The 19,112-nt window shown below is 38.0% G+C and overlaps 1 protein-coding gene across 1 annotated transcript in view; it reads left to right on the top strand.

The window, feature by feature from the left end:
- LOC132008161 (DNA helicase MCM8) overlaps positions 1–19,112 on the top strand; it is a 47,204-nt gene that overhangs the window by 1,675 nt on the left and 26,417 nt on the right. The window contains exons 2-8 of the mRNA XM_059386575.1: positions 1,324–1,476; positions 1,803–1,886; positions 3,719–3,801; positions 4,634–4,783; positions 6,454–6,557; positions 7,317–7,515; positions 11,406–11,491. Coding sequence (XP_059242558.1) covers positions 1,329–1,476; positions 1,803–1,886; positions 3,719–3,801; positions 4,634–4,783; positions 6,454–6,557; positions 7,317–7,515; positions 11,406–11,491 — 854 coding nt within the window. The 5' untranslated portion in view covers positions 1,324–1,328. The remainder of the gene's footprint in view (positions 1–1,323; positions 1,477–1,802; positions 1,887–3,718; positions 3,802–4,633; positions 4,784–6,453; positions 6,558–7,316; positions 7,516–11,405; positions 11,492–19,112) is intronic.

Below are 19,112 nucleotides of genomic sequence, written 5' to 3'. Positions count from 1 at the left end.
GATTGAAATGTGTGTGTACCATGTCCCACTCCTATGCTTCTCCAGAAAGGTCTACATTAGTTGCCTATGTAAGAATATCCTTGTATCTCTGATAAAAGTGGATACGGCATGCAGGATTGACTATGTATAAGGGGCTGTGATGGTGATGTATTCCTAGTGTCACAGGTCAGGATATGTTCAGCCAGTGCTGCTCTTTTATAAGTCTAAAACACTATAAACAAGTCATCTCAGAGTTATTGTGTTATTTTCACTTGTATAATAGGCACTCCTTGCAAACAGGTACAGTACTTTGTTTTTATTCTATGAACATTCAGTATACTTGGTGAAGCATCATAGATATACCTTAAAAAGAGATGGGGCCATGTGCAATGACATGAATAGAGTTAGTATAATGCTAAGCAAAGTAAGTCAGAGAAAGACAAATATCATTTCATTCATATGTGTAATTAGAAACAAATGAGCGAAGATGGGGGGGAGAGACAAACCAAGAAACAGACTCATAGTAACTGGAGAGAACAAACTGATGGTTACCTGAGGAATGTGGGTCAGGAGATAGGTGAAATAGGTGATAATGGGATTAAGGAGTACACTTGTGGTGAGCACCAGGCCTGTATGGAAGTGTTGAATCACTGTGTGGTACGTCTGAAACATATCACACTGCATGTTAACTAATTGGAATTAAAAAGAAGGAAAAAGGGGCGCCTGGGTGGCTCAGTGGGTGAAGCCTCTGCCTTTGGCTCAGGTCATGGTCTCAGGGTCCTGGGATAGAGCCCCGCATCGGGCTCTCTGCTCAGTAGGGAGCCTGCTTCCTCCTCTCTCTCTCTCTGCCTGCCTCTCTGCCTACTTTTGATCTCCGTCTGTCAAATAAATAAATAAATAAGGAAAAAAAGAGAGAGATGGGAATTAGAAGGATATCTGCAGAGTGTTTGAAGCTACATCTCATATTATCATAGTGTACACTGTTGCAGGCCTGTTTGCTAATCTCAAACTAGAATACATTAATTTTCGGGGCACATGGGTTGCTCAGTGGGTTGAGCCTCTGCCTTCTGCTCAAGTCATGATCTTAGGGTCCTGGGATTGACCACCACGTCCGGCGCTCTTCTCGGAGGGGAGCCTGCTTCCCCCTCTCTCTTTTTCTCTCTCTCTGCCTGCCTCTCAGCCTGCTTGTGATCTCTGCCTGTCAAATAAATAAATAAAATCTTTTTTTTTTTTTAAGTTTTAGAATACATTAATTTTCTCTTATTTACTATGCTAATACATTTTGAGCACTGTTTCACTGTTATTTTGAAATAAAGGAATTGAAGATTTTTTTCTTAATCTTAGAAAATATGAATGGAGACTATAGAGGCAGAGGATTTGGACAAGGAAGATTTCAAAGCTGGAAAAGAGGAAGAGGTGGTGGGAGTTTCACAGGAAAATGGAGAGAGAGAGAACGTAGACCTGACCTGAATAAAACCACAAGAAAACATACTCCTGGTAGGGGAGGTCAAATATTGTTCAACTTTTTTTTCCCCTCATGAGGGAAACTATGCCTGTCCTACAAAGTAGTTTAACTTAAATTTCAGTCTTATTTGATGTTATTCACTAAAGTAGCATTTAAATGTTAAGATAAAATATTTTTACTGAAACGTGTAACTTAACCTGTAACTACTATATATTTTGTCAGCTTTTCGTTGCTGGAAGGAGAAGCAAATTGGAAAAAATGTAGTATATTTCTACTGACATAGCACTTGCTTCGACAGCACATATGCTATTTCTGCTAACATAGTATTCTGAGGGTTTTTTGTTTGTTTGTTTTTCAGAACAAACCCCACAGTCTTTGCTACTGCAATCAACATTGGACCAATTAATACCATATAAAGGCTGGAAGCTTTATTTCTCTGAAGGTAGAGTTAAAAGTGCAAAAAGTACCATAAGTTCTATTTTCATAACTTGTCTTTGGACAGCTCATATTATTATAATTCATTTAGCTTACTGATAGGTACCACCTTCTTTCATTTTAGTTCACCCAAACAAATCATGTTTATTTCAAGAATATTTTTAGGTTTTATATGAGGAAAGCAGAAACCACTCTAAGTATTTCAAAAAGAGGATATAATACAGGGAATTGAATATACAGATGGAAGTCTAAAAGAGCAAAAGGGGAACATTGAGGTAAGCCCCCAGATAATAGTAGCTTCTGGAAGCAGCAACCATCCTTATGGCTGAGGGTATAAAAGGTAAGAAGTTATGAGGTTGCCACGACGTAGGAATTCAAAGGAAGGGCTGTTACTTCAGCCTCTGAGGGCACCCTACAAAGCTGTACTTGGACCTCTGAAGGTTACCCTTCACACCTGTGCTCAGACCCCTGCAGTGAATGAAGCTGCTTGTGGCTGGTAGCTCTGGTGAGAGGACTACATGGCTGATGTGCAGAGCTGGAGGCTGGAGCTACAGCTATTTTCTGCAGCTGGAGAGATGCTGAAAAGAATTAGAAACAAAAATAGAATCCTTTTTTGTTGCCACCTTCCAGTCTTTAAAGTGCCTTCAGTTGGCAGAACCTAGAGGAAATCTGGGAAATGCACTGTGCAGATCTCGATCATAGCATCACAGAGCAGAAAATAGAACAGCGGACTTGGAATGGAGAGACCATCAACAGTGGTTTGTGTAGAAACACACTTAAGGGATCTCCCTTTTAATAATCAAGAACATCAGCTAACATCATATACCTGTTTTTTTGGTTTGGAGACTAGCCTTTTCTGCATTCTTAGAGTTTCTATGTTATATCTTTTATTAGTTATGGGTTACATGGTCATATATATCTGTAGGTTATTTTCCCACTAGATTGTGTACTTCTTTAAGGCAAGGATCTTGGCCCATAGCAAGCATTCAGTATTCATTTGGTGAATGAATAAAGCACTTCACAAATGTTTTCTGTATTGAGAGTTGGTTTTTTTTTTTCCCCTAATATATACACACATGTGTTTCATAAGTAGTCTGTTTTTTGTTGCTTTAGGATGCATTTGCTACCAGCACCTGCAATATGTGCCTAGCAGTTAGCCCAGAACACTAGAAGTGATCTTTAGACTGGTCCTAAAGATGAGTTCAGGGGATGCCTTAGGCTTAATCATCTGTACTTACAAACTGCTTCACAGTATTATTTCTCTGTGGAAGACCAATTTGAAAATGTTCTAGAACTTTACCCTGTAAAGGTTTTAGGAACAGAGTGAAGTGTAGTGATCTTTCTCCCCTGATTTTAGGATGTGGCAGTTTGGACTAGTAGAATTTACTTTGTAAAGACTTCCTGTCTTTATCTCTGTTTCTGAATAAGAATTTATTAATCATGTGTCTAGCTTTGGCTTTGTTATAATTATATATATTAATATATATAATTATAAAATAATTTGTTATAATTGTTATAATTTTAATTTTAAGCTTTATTATGTAAGCTGTTTGAACTACTAGGTCCTATTAAGTGTCAAAGGTTCAGTACAAAGGTTCCCAGATGTTGGTGTTTTTAGAGAGAGTCACTTCCTATCTGCGTTTAAGATTATGCAGACCTAAATTTGTTTTAGAATCTTAACTATTCACTCAGTACTTATCTATATTCCTACGTAAATGTTATCAGAATGCAAAGTAATTGGGAAAAGTCCTTTGGCATGTATCCACGTTTCTTCCATCTCATGAAAAATATATCTGTACACATGTGATTATTAGTGCTAATGCCATTTTGTTGGATTAGTTTACAGCAGTAGCTCTCCTTTGATTAAGAAGATTCAAGCATTTGAACATTTTTTCACAAAGCGTATTGATCTATATGATAAGGTAAGATTCCTGTACTGCAAAGCTACTAGTCCACATTTATGTGTTGTTTTCTTTTCTTTTTTTTTTTTTAAAGATTTTATTTATTTATTTGACAGAGAACACAAGTAGGCAGAGAGGCAGGCAGAGAGAAAGAGAGAGAAGCAGGCTCTGCATTGAGCAGAGAGCCCGATGTGGGGCTCGATCCCAGGACCCTGGGATCACGACCTGGGCTGAAGGCAGAGGCCTTAACCCACTGAGCCACCCAGGGGCCCCTATGTGTTGTTTTCTTGAACGATGTATTTGAGGTGCTAGTGATGAGTAGATGCTGCAGCCAGACTGCTTTGATCCAGATCCCAGCTCTGCCACTTAGTTGCGGTGTGGACTTGAGTGTATTACTTATGTTCTTTGTATCTTGGTTTTCTCATGTATCAGTTGGGCATAATAGTATTAATACCACCAAGGGTTATTAAGAGGCATAAATAAGGGGCGCCTAGGTGGCTCAGTGGGTTGAAGCCTCTGTCTTCGGCTCAGGTCATGATCCCAGGGTCCTGGGATTGAGCCCCAAATTGGGCTCTCTGCTCAGCAGGGAGTCTGCTTCCCTTCCTCTCTCTCTGCCTGCCTCTCTGCCTACTTGTAATCTGTCTGTCAAATAAATAAACAAAATCTTAAAAAAAAAAAAAAAGACATAAATAAGTTGATATATTTTAAATACTTTAAGCGGTACAAAGCTTACTATACTTACTCATTGTTACCACTGTATAAACGTGCTTTTTCAAAGTGTGTAATTGAATGTTTAGTTACGATAGTTAACTTTTAAAAACCATCATTGCTTTCATGCCTTAATATTTTCTAGGATGAAATAGAAAGAAAGGGAAGTATTTTGGTGGATTTTAAAGAACTGACAGAAGACGATGAAATGGCTGACTTGATACCAAATATAGCAAATGAGTTGAGGGATACACCTGAGGAAACCTTGGCTTGCATGGGTCTGGCAATACATCAGGTAAAGAAAGACTTATTTTTGTCCAGACTCTGTCAAAATTTTAAAGGAAGATTTTACAATAACAGTACACTTTCTACAAGATACCATTCATTCTGTATACAACAGCTTATCTAAATATAACATTTATTTTATTTGATTTAGCTTAGTCTATTGAAGATAATACAGAAATTAAAGAGCTCCTTGGAAGCAGTCTCATAGGGAAGATAAGACAAGGATCGTGTTATCAGTTACGAACTTGGAAAGCAACCTCAGATTTAGGTTCTATGACATGAGGCAAGTCACTTACTCTCCCTGAGCGTCTCCATATATAAACTGAAAATGATAATATGTGCAGTGTCTGCCTGACTTTTTCTCAGGCTAGTTGACAGAACACATGTGAAAGTATTTAGGCTGCCAAAGAGATAAATGCTTCAAAGTAAAGAGTAGTAAATCTCAGAACAGGCACAGATAAAGTATTGTCTGTGGATAAAGTACTTGCTGTATTCAGAGATCGAGATAAGACCCTCAGTGAGTGGGGAGGAATGGGGAAAGCTCAGAGGAAGACTTTGTAGAGATGGTACAGTTACAATGGGTCTTAAAGGTTACTGAGAAGTGCACACAGTGCAGAGGAAGTAATGGTAGCCAGGTGCAAGGAATAGTTTATTACAAAGATGTGTACACTGCTGCTACTGGAGACCAGAAACCTTGGTGTTGTCTTCAGAGTCCTCTCGTTTGTTCTCTGTATCCAATTCACCACATTCTTTCATTTCTATTTCTGAAACTTCTCTTAAATCCACCTCTTTTCCACCTTTACTGCATCAGTCTTAAGCCTTCATTATGTTTCCTAAACTTGCTAGACCTGGTAGAACATGATTTGTCTTTGGAAACTGGTGACTTTTCTGCAAAGTGAAATCTAAATCCACTCTGAGGCATTGAAGGCCTTTCATGATCTAGTTCAACTTCCTCCTCCACTTTCACTCACTACCATTCAGCTAAGCTGAGTTCTTCCCAGGATTCTTTCAATAGTCTGATCTCTTACACATGCTGTCCCTTAACCATGGAATGCCCCTTACGTTGCATGTCAAAATTTGTGTGATGCTATTGTCTCTCCATGAAACCTTTCTCATGACCTTTTCTTCAAAATTTGCATAGTATTTTGTCTCTAAATCTTTATGGTCTTTGTAACAATCAGAGCTATGTATGTGCATCTCATTTTCACAGATTGTCAGCATACTGCTTTATATACAGGAGGTTATTAAATACTTATTTAATGTTGATGCCAAGGGAGCAGTTATTGAGTATTTCAAAAGTCATCTTTATCTTCTCTCTCTTAATAAATCACTGAATATGGAGAAATAGAAAAATGTTATCACCAGAGCCTGTCCAGGAGGTAATAATAGCTTTAGGGCCCACTGTAACGACTTTTACTATTAAGCTTAGTTTGGACAGAAAGTAGTAGATAGGGATGCTGGAGTTTTCCAGTCCAGGGACCACAAAATCCCGGGTAAAACAATCCACTATAAAACAAGTAGTCATAATTAAGTATCAGAGTTTTAAAGGGCTGTTAGAGTTCTGTTAATATTCTGCTCTGAACTATTTATATTCATGAACTTTGTATTTTTTGTAGAAGAGTTCTGCTTCAAGAGGATGTTTTGTTTTCCAACTTTTAAGTAAATACTTGTCCTGTTTAGGTGTTAACAAGGGACCTTGAAAGGCATGCAGCTGAATTACAAGCCCAGGAAGGATTGTCTAAGGATGGGGAAACAATAGTAAATGTGCCACATATTCATGCAAGGTGAGGATTTGCGAGTATTGAAGTATTTAGAATCTCACATTTAAGACTTTTAAGAATGAGAACCTTGTTTTATAAAGCCAAAGAAATTGGTAAAAAGGATATGAGTTCTTTGCTATCTCATTGGTTATAACACCCACATGAACCCCCTGAGCATTCTTAAGAGATCATGACAAAAATAAACTTTTCCTTTCTAAATAAGGTGTTTTTCCCAATCTTCATATTTTTATAAACATTGATTTTGGGTGTATACTTATCAAGTCCCTGCTATTTAATACTCTATGTAATACACTAAGTGGTGTGTTTATATTTTGTTGCTGTTTCTGTTAGACACAGAGCAAATTACATTTTGTTTTTCTTTAATTCATCTTTATTTTAAGATTTTAAATTCTCATTAGAAGAAATGAACAAGATAATTACCAGGGTTTTTTCTTTTCCAGAATTTATAGAAGACATTGTGTTAACAGTTTTTGAAAAAGAAGTTAGAAACTGAAAAGTCACTTTTTTGTTGCCAAAATTTTTCTGTTGGTATTTTTTTTTCCTTTTTCCCTTAGAGAACAGCCAATGAATAAGAAAAGGGAAGATTTAGCATTTTTTAATCTTTAAGAATGGTTTAATTCTTGTGAAATTTCTGATGTAAAGGGATGATATGGTTGGAGTACTCCAGTTGCTCCTAAAAGGAAGTTGTGAAGGTTGAGATAATGTCCACTGTTGGTTCATTTGTAAATTCACAGATAGATACATTCTTGTTTTTGTTTCTAGGGTCTATAACTATGAGCCGTTGACACAGCTCAAGAATGTCCGGGCAAATTACTATGGAAAATACATTGCTCTGAGAGGGACAGTGGTTCGAGTCAGTAATATAAAGCCTCTTTGCACCAAGATGGCTTTTCTTTGTGCTGCATGTGGAGAAGTTCAAGGTTTTTCTCTTCCAGATGGAAAATATAATCTTCCCACAAAGGTAATATGTTCTTTAACTTAATTATTTATTTTGGCAAAGAAGGCAAATCAGTTCACAGAAAACATTTTCCAGTATTTTTGAACACAGAGTTTATTTTTATTTTTAACTTTCAGTTTTTAAATTATGAAATACTTCAGGGTATAGAAAATAAAGAAATAAAACATTAATCACTACCCAGAAATTACATTTTGCCAGTTCCAGATATATTTTTAAAGATATAAATAAAGCATTACTGATGGTGATTAGTGTCTCTTGTAACCCTTGCTTGTACCATGCCCAGCGATAATCATTATCCTGAAGTTAATTTGTATTCTTTCTATTCACATTTTTATATTTTGACTTGAATAGGTATACACATCAAGTTTTCTTTATTCTCCTGTGTGAAAGTGAGGTGTTCCTTTTTTATTAACTTTATTTATTTATTTATTTATTTTTAAAAAGATTTTATTTACTTATTTGACAGAGAGAGAGATCACAAGTAGGCAGAGAGGCAGGCAAAGAGGGAGAGAGGAGGAAGCAGGCTCCCCGCTGAGCAGAGAGCCCGATGCGGGGCTCGATCTCAAAACCCTGAGATCATGACCTGAGCTGAAGGCAGAGGCTTAACCCACTGAACCACCCAGGCTCCCCTATTAACTTTTTTTAGACTATAGATCTTAAAGCCATAGAAAAGTGGAGAGAATATTTGTATACCCACCATTTTGAATTGACAAATAGTAATATTTTGTAATTTTAGCTTAAATTTTTAAACATAAAATACCAAGTATTAGAGTTGAAGTTTCTTCTTTGTTGCACTCCCCAGTTCCACGTGCTTTTTTCCATCCTCAGAAGGAGCCACTTTTCTGAAATTAGCATGAATTCTTCCAGTTTGCATTCTTATACCTGACTATATACCTGGAGGGTTTGTTTTGTTGTGTTTGTTTTTACAAAAATGATAGACTGAATGTAACATTCTGCCAATTTTTTTTTCACTTGGTTATTTTGGACTTTACCTATCTTAATACACACCTAGTTCTTTCATCTTTACTATTGTGGAGTATTCCATTGAATGAATAGCCACTATTTATTTATCCATTCTCCTGGTGGACATTTGTATTGTTTCCAGTTTTTTACAGTTATATGATGATACAGAGACATTCTTGCACATGTCTCCTTGGCAGAAGACTTTCTCAGTAGTGGGATATACTTATTGTTAACTATGAGATGTTGCCAAAAAACTTTCCAGAGTTGCTGGTTCCAGCTTACACCCCTCTTGGTAGTGTTAAACAATTGCCATTTCTCTGTATTCTCATCAACACTTGGTATTGTTAGACTCTTTAGATTTTGGCAGGCTGATTGGTATAAGTAGTATTTACACCAATTTCTATTGTAGTTGAACATCTTTTCATATCTTTATTGGCCATTGAATTTCCTTCTTTCTTGAATTTTCTGTTTAATATCTTATTTTTCTGTTTATACTATTGATGGGAGTTCCTTATGAATTCTAGATACTAACCATGGATTATATATATTATGGATGTCTTCTTGCAGTATTTGCTTTATCTTTTAACCTTGTGGTGTATTTTTTGTTCTGTAGTTTTATATTTTGATGTGGTTAAATTGATCATATTTTTTTCCCTTATAACTTTTGTGTTTTAAAAAGCCTTGCTTAAAAAGCCTTCTTTGCTTGAGCATTGTAAACATATATTTTCTTTTAATATTTTTAAGTTTCATTTTTATTTTTATTATTATTTTTAAAGATTTTATCCATTTATTTAAGAGGGAGTGAGTGAGAGCACACACATGAGTAGGGGTAGGGGCAGAGGGAGAGGGAGAAGAAGGCTCCCTGCTCAGCCCCTGACCTGGGGCTCTATCCTGGGATCCCAGTATCATGACCTGAGCCGAAGGCAGATGCTTAACTAACTGAGCCACCCAAATTCCCAAGTTTCATTTTTGTATTTAGATTTCTGTCCATCAGGAATTTAATCTTAGGAATGGCATAAAGCTGAGGATCTAATTTTGTTCTTGTAAATGAAAAGCCGGTTGTCACCATTTATTTATTAATTAAGCCCTGTATTCCTACAGATGTGTATTGTTTCCTCTATGGTACACTGTCCTTAGACATGTGAATGCATTTCATTTCACTGGTCCTATACCAGCTCTATACAGTCCTATTTACATTGATCTCATTAAAACTTTTGAAATGGCAGGGAGACTTACCATATCTATTCTTCTTTTCCAGAGTTGCCTTTATCAGCCTTGGACTTTAATACATTTTACATTTATTACATTTTTACACAAATTGAAATTTTTAAGGGTTTCTTCTCTTACAGGAAGAATAGGGTATGTGAGATTTGGCTATTGTTTCCGCATAATGGTATTGGTAAATGAGTGTCGTCTACTATTTGTCTGGGCTTAAGGTTTAGGCTCTGCCTTTAGTTCAGAGGCCAGAATTTCAATCCTGACTTACTGGGTAATTTCTGTTAACTGTATTTGATCAAGGTATTTCCAGGCCTCCCAATATAATGGGTAGTAATGCTGACTGGGAAGATGAGTACTAGTGTGTGAAAAGAGTTATGCATGTGTCTAAACTTCCATGAATTGAAGTGACCAGAAAGATGGTTGTTTAGGTGATCCATGTTTTAGTCACTATTACTGTATAACAAATCAGCCTAAAACCTAGTGGCTTAAAATAACAACAGTCATTTAATTATTTCTCATGGTTTCTGTTAGTCTGAAGTTTGGAAGAACTGCTTGGCTGGCTAGTTCTGCATCTAGGTTTCTTACAGTGTTGTAGTCAAACGGCGGATAAAGCAGAACAGCAAGAGGCTGGGGGCTAGCTGGGCATGTCTTCTCCATGAGTCTCTCTGGGTTGGTTTTGGCTTCTGGAACACAGTATGGCAACTTAGTCTGCTCATATGACTGCTGAGAGCTTCAAGAAATGGGTCCAGCTCTCATGAAAAAATGTCTTTGCCTCTTTTGACCTAGCCTCAGAAATCAGGTGACATCACTTCTGTTGGTTACAAAGTGAGTCATAAGCCTGTCCAGATCCCAGAAGAGGGAAATTAGACTCCATTTCTTTCTTTTTTTTTTTTTTTAAGATTTTATTTTTTTGACAGAGATCACAAGTAAATGGAGAGGCAGAGAGAGAGAGAGAGAGAGAAAAGCAGGCTCCCTGCTGAGCAGAGAGCCCCATGCGGGACTCGATCCGAGGACCCTGAGATCGTGACCTGAGCCGAAGGCAGCGGCTTAACCCACTGAGCCACCCAGGCGCCCTAGACTCCATTTCTTGATGGGGGAGTGGGAGTTCTAGAAAGGCTCATGGGGAGATACTGTTGCAACCATATTTGGAAAATACAGTCAACCACAATCTCTGAATTTGTAAATGCATCTTGAGGTCCAAATAGCAAACAAGTGACTTTTAAAATCTTGAACACAATTCACTTGCTTTTTGAGGATTGTCTCTGTGTGCAGTAAATATTATACAAACAGTGCAAAAGGAAGTGAGATAGGAGAGCTAGGGATTAAAGGAGACCCAGGAAGACTTTGGAAAAGGTGAGGATTGGGCTAGATATGTGGGACTGGATGCGAGAGGGCATTCAAGGATCAGGAGACTGCACACAAAGGAAGGAATATGTGCTCAGTATGAGAGGCTTGTGAGGAGCCTTGCACACCCACAGCTGGAAGAGTAAGAGCAGTGATCAAGAGGGACCAGCTGAAAAAATGCTTCGAAAGCTTACAATACAGAATTGGTGCAGGTGGATATAGAAAGTCATTAAGCTTGTAGTGCATATTATTATAACACCCTTCTGGGACCAACTTAAAACAATATTAAATGAAGCATTTTAATATGCATTTTCCTGAGATGTAATTGTAGTTTATCAAAATCTGGATGTGAATGAATCTTGTTGCAGTGTCCTGTGCCCACATGTCGAGGGAGGTCATTCACTGCTCTCCGTAGCTCACCTCTTACGGTTACGATGGACTGGCAGTCAATCAAGTAAGTAATCAGACTAAATAAGACACAGGTTTTAGATCTCTCATACTGCCAAGTAATCTAGAATATTCCTGTATTATACAGTGAGTCTTATCTATAGACAATGATAAAGTATATAATAAAGGATTTATTTGGTTAAGGATTTATATGTTGAAATTAATGCCTTTATTTGAAATTTGTTCTATATTAGATTCCAAAAAAGATTTTAAGTACAAGTGTCATGTCCTTTTACTATTGAGGGATAGTTCAATTTATTTCTCACTTACGTGATTCATTGAACTGGATATATACCAACAAAGTTGTATGATTTTATTTCCATTCTGTGATAGAAATGTTGTTTAGAAGTTTTAAAATAAAGAATCCCTTAGAAACGGGGATGTGTTTTATTTCATGTTCTCACTATGTGAGGCATTTTACTATAGGTTTGGGTTTTTTTTAAGCTATTTTTTGCAGATCATATAGATGTGTGTGTGTGTCTATTTTTAACCCAATAATTTATTCCATTTTATTTGGCTATAGTCCCATAACTCATCCCTGAATATGAAATAATGGGTAGTTTTTGGTTTTGTTTTTAAGATTTTATTTATTTGACAGAGAGACAGATTACAAGTAGGCAGAAAGGCAGGCAGAGAGACAGAGAGGAAGGGAAGCAGGCTTCCTGCTGAGCAGAGAGCGCAATGTGCGGCTCGATCCCAGATTCCTGGGATCGTGACCCGAGCTGAAGGCAGAGGCTTTAACCCACTGAACCACCCAGGCACCCTGATAATAGGTAGTTTTGAAGTCCGAGTGCTACCAAGAAACCTAGCTAAAACAGGTGATGGTTTTTTGTTTGTTTGTTTGTTTGTTTGTTTGTTTTAACAGGTGATGGTCTTAAAAATACTAAGAACCTACAGAAAAAGTGAGATGGATTGCTATAAAGCCCCGTCCTACTTCCCTTCACCTCTTTCTGTTCTGTAAAAACTAACACCAACATATGTAATTCTACAGTATGCTGAGATCTTCACAAATTCTCCATTTTATAAAAGAAGAAATGTTTGAGAATTTTTTTTTACATTTTATTTTAAAAAATTTTAGTTCCAGCGTAGACAACAGTTATATTTAGTTTCAGATGTACGATTATAGTGATGCTCAGTGCTCATCACAGTAAATGTATTCTTAATCCTCTTCACCTGTTTCACCCATCTCCCACCCATGTCCCCTCTGGTAATCAAGAGTTTGTCTCTATATTTAAAAGTCTGTTTCTTGGTTTGTTTCTCTCTTTTTTTCCCTTTGTTTGTTTTGTTTCTAAAATTCCACATTTGAGTGAAATCGTATGGTATTTGTCTTTCTCTGAATGACTTATCTCACTTAGCATTATACCAGATAGTTCCATCCATGTTGTTGCAAATGGAAAGATTTCATTCTTTTTTAGGGCTATGTTTAAGATTCTTGAGCGTGATTTGTGCCCTTTTAGTTCACAGGGGTCTGCAAAGACTGTAGGGCTTTCACCACTGAAGGGAGTGATGAGGGCCTCAAAGGAGCTGTGGCTCACAATAGGATAGGTGCATAGAAGGTCCATGGTAATTCATTTATTTGAACAAAATTTTGTTGCTTTTTGGTAAAAATAGCAGACAAGAAAATAGGCTTAAGTATTTTAATTGGATTTGAATGATCTCTTGATATTAGATTTAGAAAGGGAGGCCATGTAGGGGTGCATAATGGCACAGTTGGTTAAGCTGGTTTGGGCTCAGGTCATGATCTCAGGGTCATGAGAATGAGCCCTGAGTCAGGTTCCACACTCACTGGGAAGTCTGTTAGAGATTCTCTCTCTCCTAGTTCCCTTGGTCTCTCCCCACCTTGTAAAATAAACTTTAAAGAAAAATGGAGGCTATTTAAATCCTTTTCTGGAATCTTTAAATCATTTTCTTTTTAAAATATTTTATTTATTTATTTATTTGAGAGAGAGCATTAGCAGGGTGAAGGCAGAGGGAGAAGCGTATTTCCCGCTGAGTGGGGAGCCCGATGCTGGGCTCAATACTGGGTCTCCGGGATCATTGCCTGAGTTGAGAGCAGATGCCTAACCAACTGACCCACCCAGGCACCCCTTTTCTTGAATCTTTAAGTGTAAAGTATTGCTAAAGTTCATTTTGATTGAGTTATAGTAACACTTTGTTAGTATAGTATTAGCTTAAATTATGGTTTTATTCTACTAATGTATATATATATTAAATGACTACATACCCTAGGTGAAAGGTCTTCCTGCACTTAGAGTAAATTCAATTTCTTTTTTTTCTGAGGCTTAGTTTGGAATGGTCATAAAGAATTATTGTTTCTCAGCTAGTGCATTGAAATATTTGAATGCATCAAAGTGAAACTTTGCATTTGAAGCAGTCCCAGTTCTAAAGGTTTACCTGGTGAAAACAGTCACAGTATGTGAAGAAATAGTTGCTGAAAGTATATGTTTTCAGTGTGTGTGTGTGTGTGTGTGTGTTTAAATAGGGAACAGCCTAAGCTTCTGAAGAAGGTGTTTTAAGTAGGATGGTACAAGAGTATTGTGTAGCTATTAAATATGATGTTGCAGGAGAATATTTTGAAATGACATTAAAAACGTGTACAGTGTTTTTAGTGATAAAACTGGCAAGAAATAAAAAAATATGTTGAGAAGATACTCTCGGAAATGAGATTAGAGTAATTGTTAATTTTTCTTTCTGTTTATCTGTTTTAGTAAGAAGAGTCTAAATTGGGAGGTTAATACAGACATATAATGAATGTATTCCAAAGTTGTTATTTGAACATTCAGGGTTTTTACTTACATTCATTATTTAAAGAAGTTTTAAAGACTTCTGGGGAAGATGGCAGAGTAGGAGGATCCTAAGCTCACTTGGTCTCATGGATACAAGTAGGTAACACCAACATCAGTGTAAATAACCCCAAAAGCAACCTGAAGACTGGCAGAAGAGACTCTCCACAGCTAAATATAGAGAAGAGCACACAAGAGGGTAGAAAGAGTGAAGAGATGGTCAGGAGTCTCTCTCCTGTGGGGGAGAGACTCAGCAGCAGTTGTAGGGAGGGGAGAGAAGCAGACCTCCACAGCAGGCATCCAGGCACAGGGAAATTGCATGGGGAAGGCAAACACCCATAACCTTTGGTTTTGAAAACCAGAGGGGCTTCATTTTGTGAGTTCTTACAATCAGCTGGGCTTAACACCTGAACTTGAAAAATCAGTGGCTCAGCTCTGAGAGAGCTGTATGGTGAGAGGAAGCGGAATCCCTGCCTTTAAACAGACAGCACAACAAACAGCCCTGCTAAGATGCAGCATAGAAGTAGCAGTTTAAAAAATTCCTGGTTATCCCTGGGGCTAATAATACATTATATGTTAATTTAAAAAAATAAAAATTTTTTTAAATTATTGAAAAAAAACATAGACGAAAAGGAGCTTCAAAAAAAAGTTCCTTGTTATACAGGAGGGAGATTTGTTTACTAATCTCCGAGCATGTACTGGAGGGGCAGGCGCATTTGGGAGACTTATCGAAGAACAAAAGAGCTGGTGGGTGCTGTCTCCCCTCCCCGATCCCCAGCCTAGATACAGAGACACCTATGGGAACCAGGACAGTGCAGTACTCTCCACCTTCCACCTAGCTTGCTAATGGCACACTCCACCCCTATACTTTTATGTGGACTCAGCCCCTCCAAGTAGAGTAGGAGTTTTCCCAGTGACTACAGCTCCCCTCGTGCAGCCAGCTGGTGTGGACCTTGCTGGCACTGTGCACATAACTCCCTGCACTCGCCTGCAGGAGAGCATCCAGAGTGGCACCACAGTGTGGCAGTGAGCAAGCAGCCCTGACAAGAGCCAGTAGCACTCCAAAGTGACTCCTACCCCGGGGAGAGGGGAAGATAACCATTCATACCAATCCAGCTGTGTCCCCAGCAGTGGGCTGGAACAGACATCTGGTCTGACTGTAGGCCCTGCCCACCAAGAGAAGCTTCTCAGGGGATAATACAGGGAGAGCACCCTGCAGTTTGGTGTTCCTGCAGCTCTGGCAAACACCTGGCCTCAGTCAACTCAAGCCTGGGGTGGCCCAGGCTGGCCCACTAACAACACAGGGACCAAACCCTGCCCACAAGAGGCAAAGAGAACCATTATAGACTGCTGGACTGAAGATAAAATGTGTCTCAGCCATAATAGGGCACATGGAACACACACAGGAGATACCCCTGAAGGGCCATGTTCTTAAGAACAGGAGCCATTGCACTGCAGGGCATTATAGGACCCCTTCTTCGTAAAGCCACTACTTTCAAGAGTGGGAGACATAGCTGATTTTTCTAACACAGAAGCAGAGTCAGTCAAAATAAGGAAGCAGAGGACTATGTCCCAAGTGAAAAAACAGGAGAAAATCACAGCAAGAGACCTAAATGAAATGGAGATAAATATGCCTGATAGAGAGTTTAAAGTAATGGTCATAAAGATACTTGTACTAGAGAAAAGGGTGGAGGATCTCAGTGAGACCCTCAGCAAAGAGAAAACATAGAAAAGACTAAATCAGAGATGAAAAACTCAATAACTGAAATTAAAAATACACTAGTGGGAATAAATAGTAGACTAGCAGAACAGGTCGGAGGACAGTAATGAAAAGCATGCTGAACAGTAGAGAGGAAAAATAATAAAAAATGAGAATAGACTTACGGAATTCAGTTACACCATCAAGCATAGTAACATTTACTATAGGGATCCCAGAAGAAGAAGAGAGATAAAGGGGTCAGAAAATTACTTGAAGAAATAGGAACCCAAAACTTACCAAATCTGGGGAAGGAAAGAAATAGGAAGCACAGAATGAACTAAAAAAAATCAAATTAAGGAGGTCCAAGACACACAGTAGTTAAAATGGTTAAAAAAAAAAAAAAAAGAAGTGATAAAGAGAGTTTTAAAAGCTGTGAGAGAAAAGAACGAAAACATTTACATACAGAGGGAAACCTCATAAGGCTATCAGTTGATTGTTGAACAGAAACTTTCCAGACATATCTTTTGGGAGTTATAATTCAGCTCACTGCCATTGTGAAGTAAGTTAGAGAATTAAAAATAATTGGTAGTGGCCTGTGTCCATTGATAGATGAATGGATAAAGATGTGGTGTCTGTGTGTGTGTATAAATATAATGGAATGTTACTCAGCCATAAAAATGAATGTGATTTTTGCAATAACATGGAGGATTGAGAGAGTATAATGCTAAGTGAAATAAGTCAGTCAGGGAAAGACAAATACCATATGATTTCACTCATATGTGGAATTTAAGAAACAAAACGAATGATCAAAGAGAAAAAGAGACAAACCAAAAAAAAGTCCTAACTATAGGGAACAAACAGATGGTTACCAGAGTGGAGGTGAATGGGATGGGTGAAAATAGGGCTCATCGAGATGAGCACTGAGTCACGTATGGAATGGTTGCATCACTATGTTGTACACCTGAAACTAATATGACAATGTATGTTATTCTGGAATTAAAATTTAAAAAAAAAAGGGGGGGTTGGGAACAGATCACAAATGCCGGACTGGTAACTATTGGGCTTTCAAAGCCATGGTTGGTTTAAAGCGTTGGTTCCCATCATATGCCAACAAAAATCCATTGACCCAGAAGATTTTATGAAGTCCTGTGGAAGCCATCAGGATGGCTCTGTGGAATGAGAAAATACATGTGCCACTGGTTTCAGCAGATGGACTCCAGGTGGCCATCCCCAGGGGTTAGGGGCCAAGCGGCACTTGCTGGGGGAGATGCTAATTCAGTTGGTGAAAAGGTGGATGAGAGGCCCTAAGCCCCTGACCTCATGCTATATAATTGCTATATAATTAAATTGGAATGTGAGTGTGGCAAAAAAAAAAAAAAAAGTTTTAAGGTAATGCCTGTAAATATTTTTCAAAAATCAGTGTAGTAGACCACAGTTCCCACAACTGCTTATTGTGTTATACATAACTTTAGGTGACATCTTTTCATGGCTTCCCTCTCTTTACTCACTCACTCTCTGAACCAAGGATATTAGAGGTAATGCACGTGCCTTTACTACTCCCCCTTCTACTGCTAGACTTCTTTCAGCATGATGTTAATTTTACATTGTCAAGGTTTACTTCTCTATTCCAATCATAACTGTCTTCCTTGTTTAATCTATAGGTCATATCTAACAAAAAGAAGAGCATTTATATTTTTATGATCATCTTTGTTTAACAAAGAAACAAGGAAGGCGGTCAAATGCCAAGAAAAGGAAATGTAATATATGTTATTGTGTTGTTTTGTTTTTTCCCTTAAAATAAATGATCCATGTGTCAAAATCAAAGGAAGTTCTCTTTCTACTCTCTTGCATTCTTCCTTATTTTGGTGTGCTTCATATTTGGACTGTGTTGTTTAGCGCTTTTCCCACCTTTTGAAATCAGATTTCTGTCTGTGGTGTTCTGAAGTAATGAGAGTCTTCATCCTGCTGGACAGTGATCAGTTCTTCTGGAGTTGTCTTGGGCTCTAGAACATCTGTTTTCTGTCTTTGAGCTTCCTATCAGATATATTGATTGGACTTTTCATCTGTCTTTTAAACTTTTTTCACCCTTTGCTTTCTCTGTGCCATTTTCTAGATTTCTTTGGCTTTTTTGTTTGTTTCCTATAAATATTTGATTTTTATATACAAATATTTTTAAAAGATTTTGTTTATTTATTTGACACACACAGATCACAAGAAGGCAGAGAGGCAGTCAGAGAGAGGAGGAAGCAGGCTCCCGCTAAGCAGAGAGCCCGATGTGGGGCTCGATCCCAGGACCCTGGGACCATGACCTGAGCCGAAGGCAGAGGCTTTAATCCATTGAGCCACCCAGGAACCCAATATACATATTTTTAATTTTCCTGATCTCACACTTGTTTTCTCATAGTTCCCTTTTTATAGCCACTTATTGTTTTATAATGGTAGATTTTCTCAGAAACTCTTAGGCAGCTTTTCGTTTGTTTCTAATGTTCTTCTTTTCCCTGAATTATTGCCCTTTCATCCTGAAATGTCTGATGAGCAATGAGAAATTTTGGGGGTTAAGTAGGCTAGATTTCTTTTGCTATATTATAAGTAGGAGTTTTTCCTCATGAGGCATGCCTCCTGGTAAGAAGTTAGGAGTTTTGACTATCAAATTTTACTCCGTGAATATGTTTTTGAATCAGAGTTGGGTTTCTCAGATGCCAGAATGAGGAGGCTTTGTTCTGGAGCTGTGATGCCCTCATTAGATGCTGTTACTCCCCTCACAATAGATGAATCCATTACTCTAGAACAGTGCTCTGGGTTTTGTTAAACAGGAAAGCCTGGTTTGCTGGAATGCTCTCATTCTTTGCTTACCTACCCACCTACCAAAGAATTCTGAACAGCTATTCTGTTACTTGTCTTTCAGTTAATTATCCTATTTCCTTTTAGCCAGCCACTGAAAGGATGTTTCACCTATGTAAGAAACAAGAATTCCCTACTCTCCATTCCTGCCAACTCCAACCTAGAGGCTCCCACTTCTCTTAGATCCTTGTAACTTTTTCCTGTGTGTATTTTGGACTTTGTTTTACTTATCTATACTTTCCCACTTGCTGTGTTCTAAAATGTCAGGAGGTCTTGTTTATTGGTAACACCTCTGCACACCCTAA

Source organism: Mustela nigripes, unplaced genomic scaffold, assembly GCF_022355385.1.
Source record: "Mustela nigripes isolate SB6536 unplaced genomic scaffold, MUSNIG.SB6536 HiC_scaffold_75, whole genome shotgun sequence".
Lineage (NCBI taxonomy): Eukaryota > Metazoa > Chordata > Mammalia > Carnivora > Mustelidae > Mustela > Mustela nigripes.
Note: the sequence above shows the minus strand (reverse complement) of the source record. Positions and strands in the feature narration are given on the sequence as shown.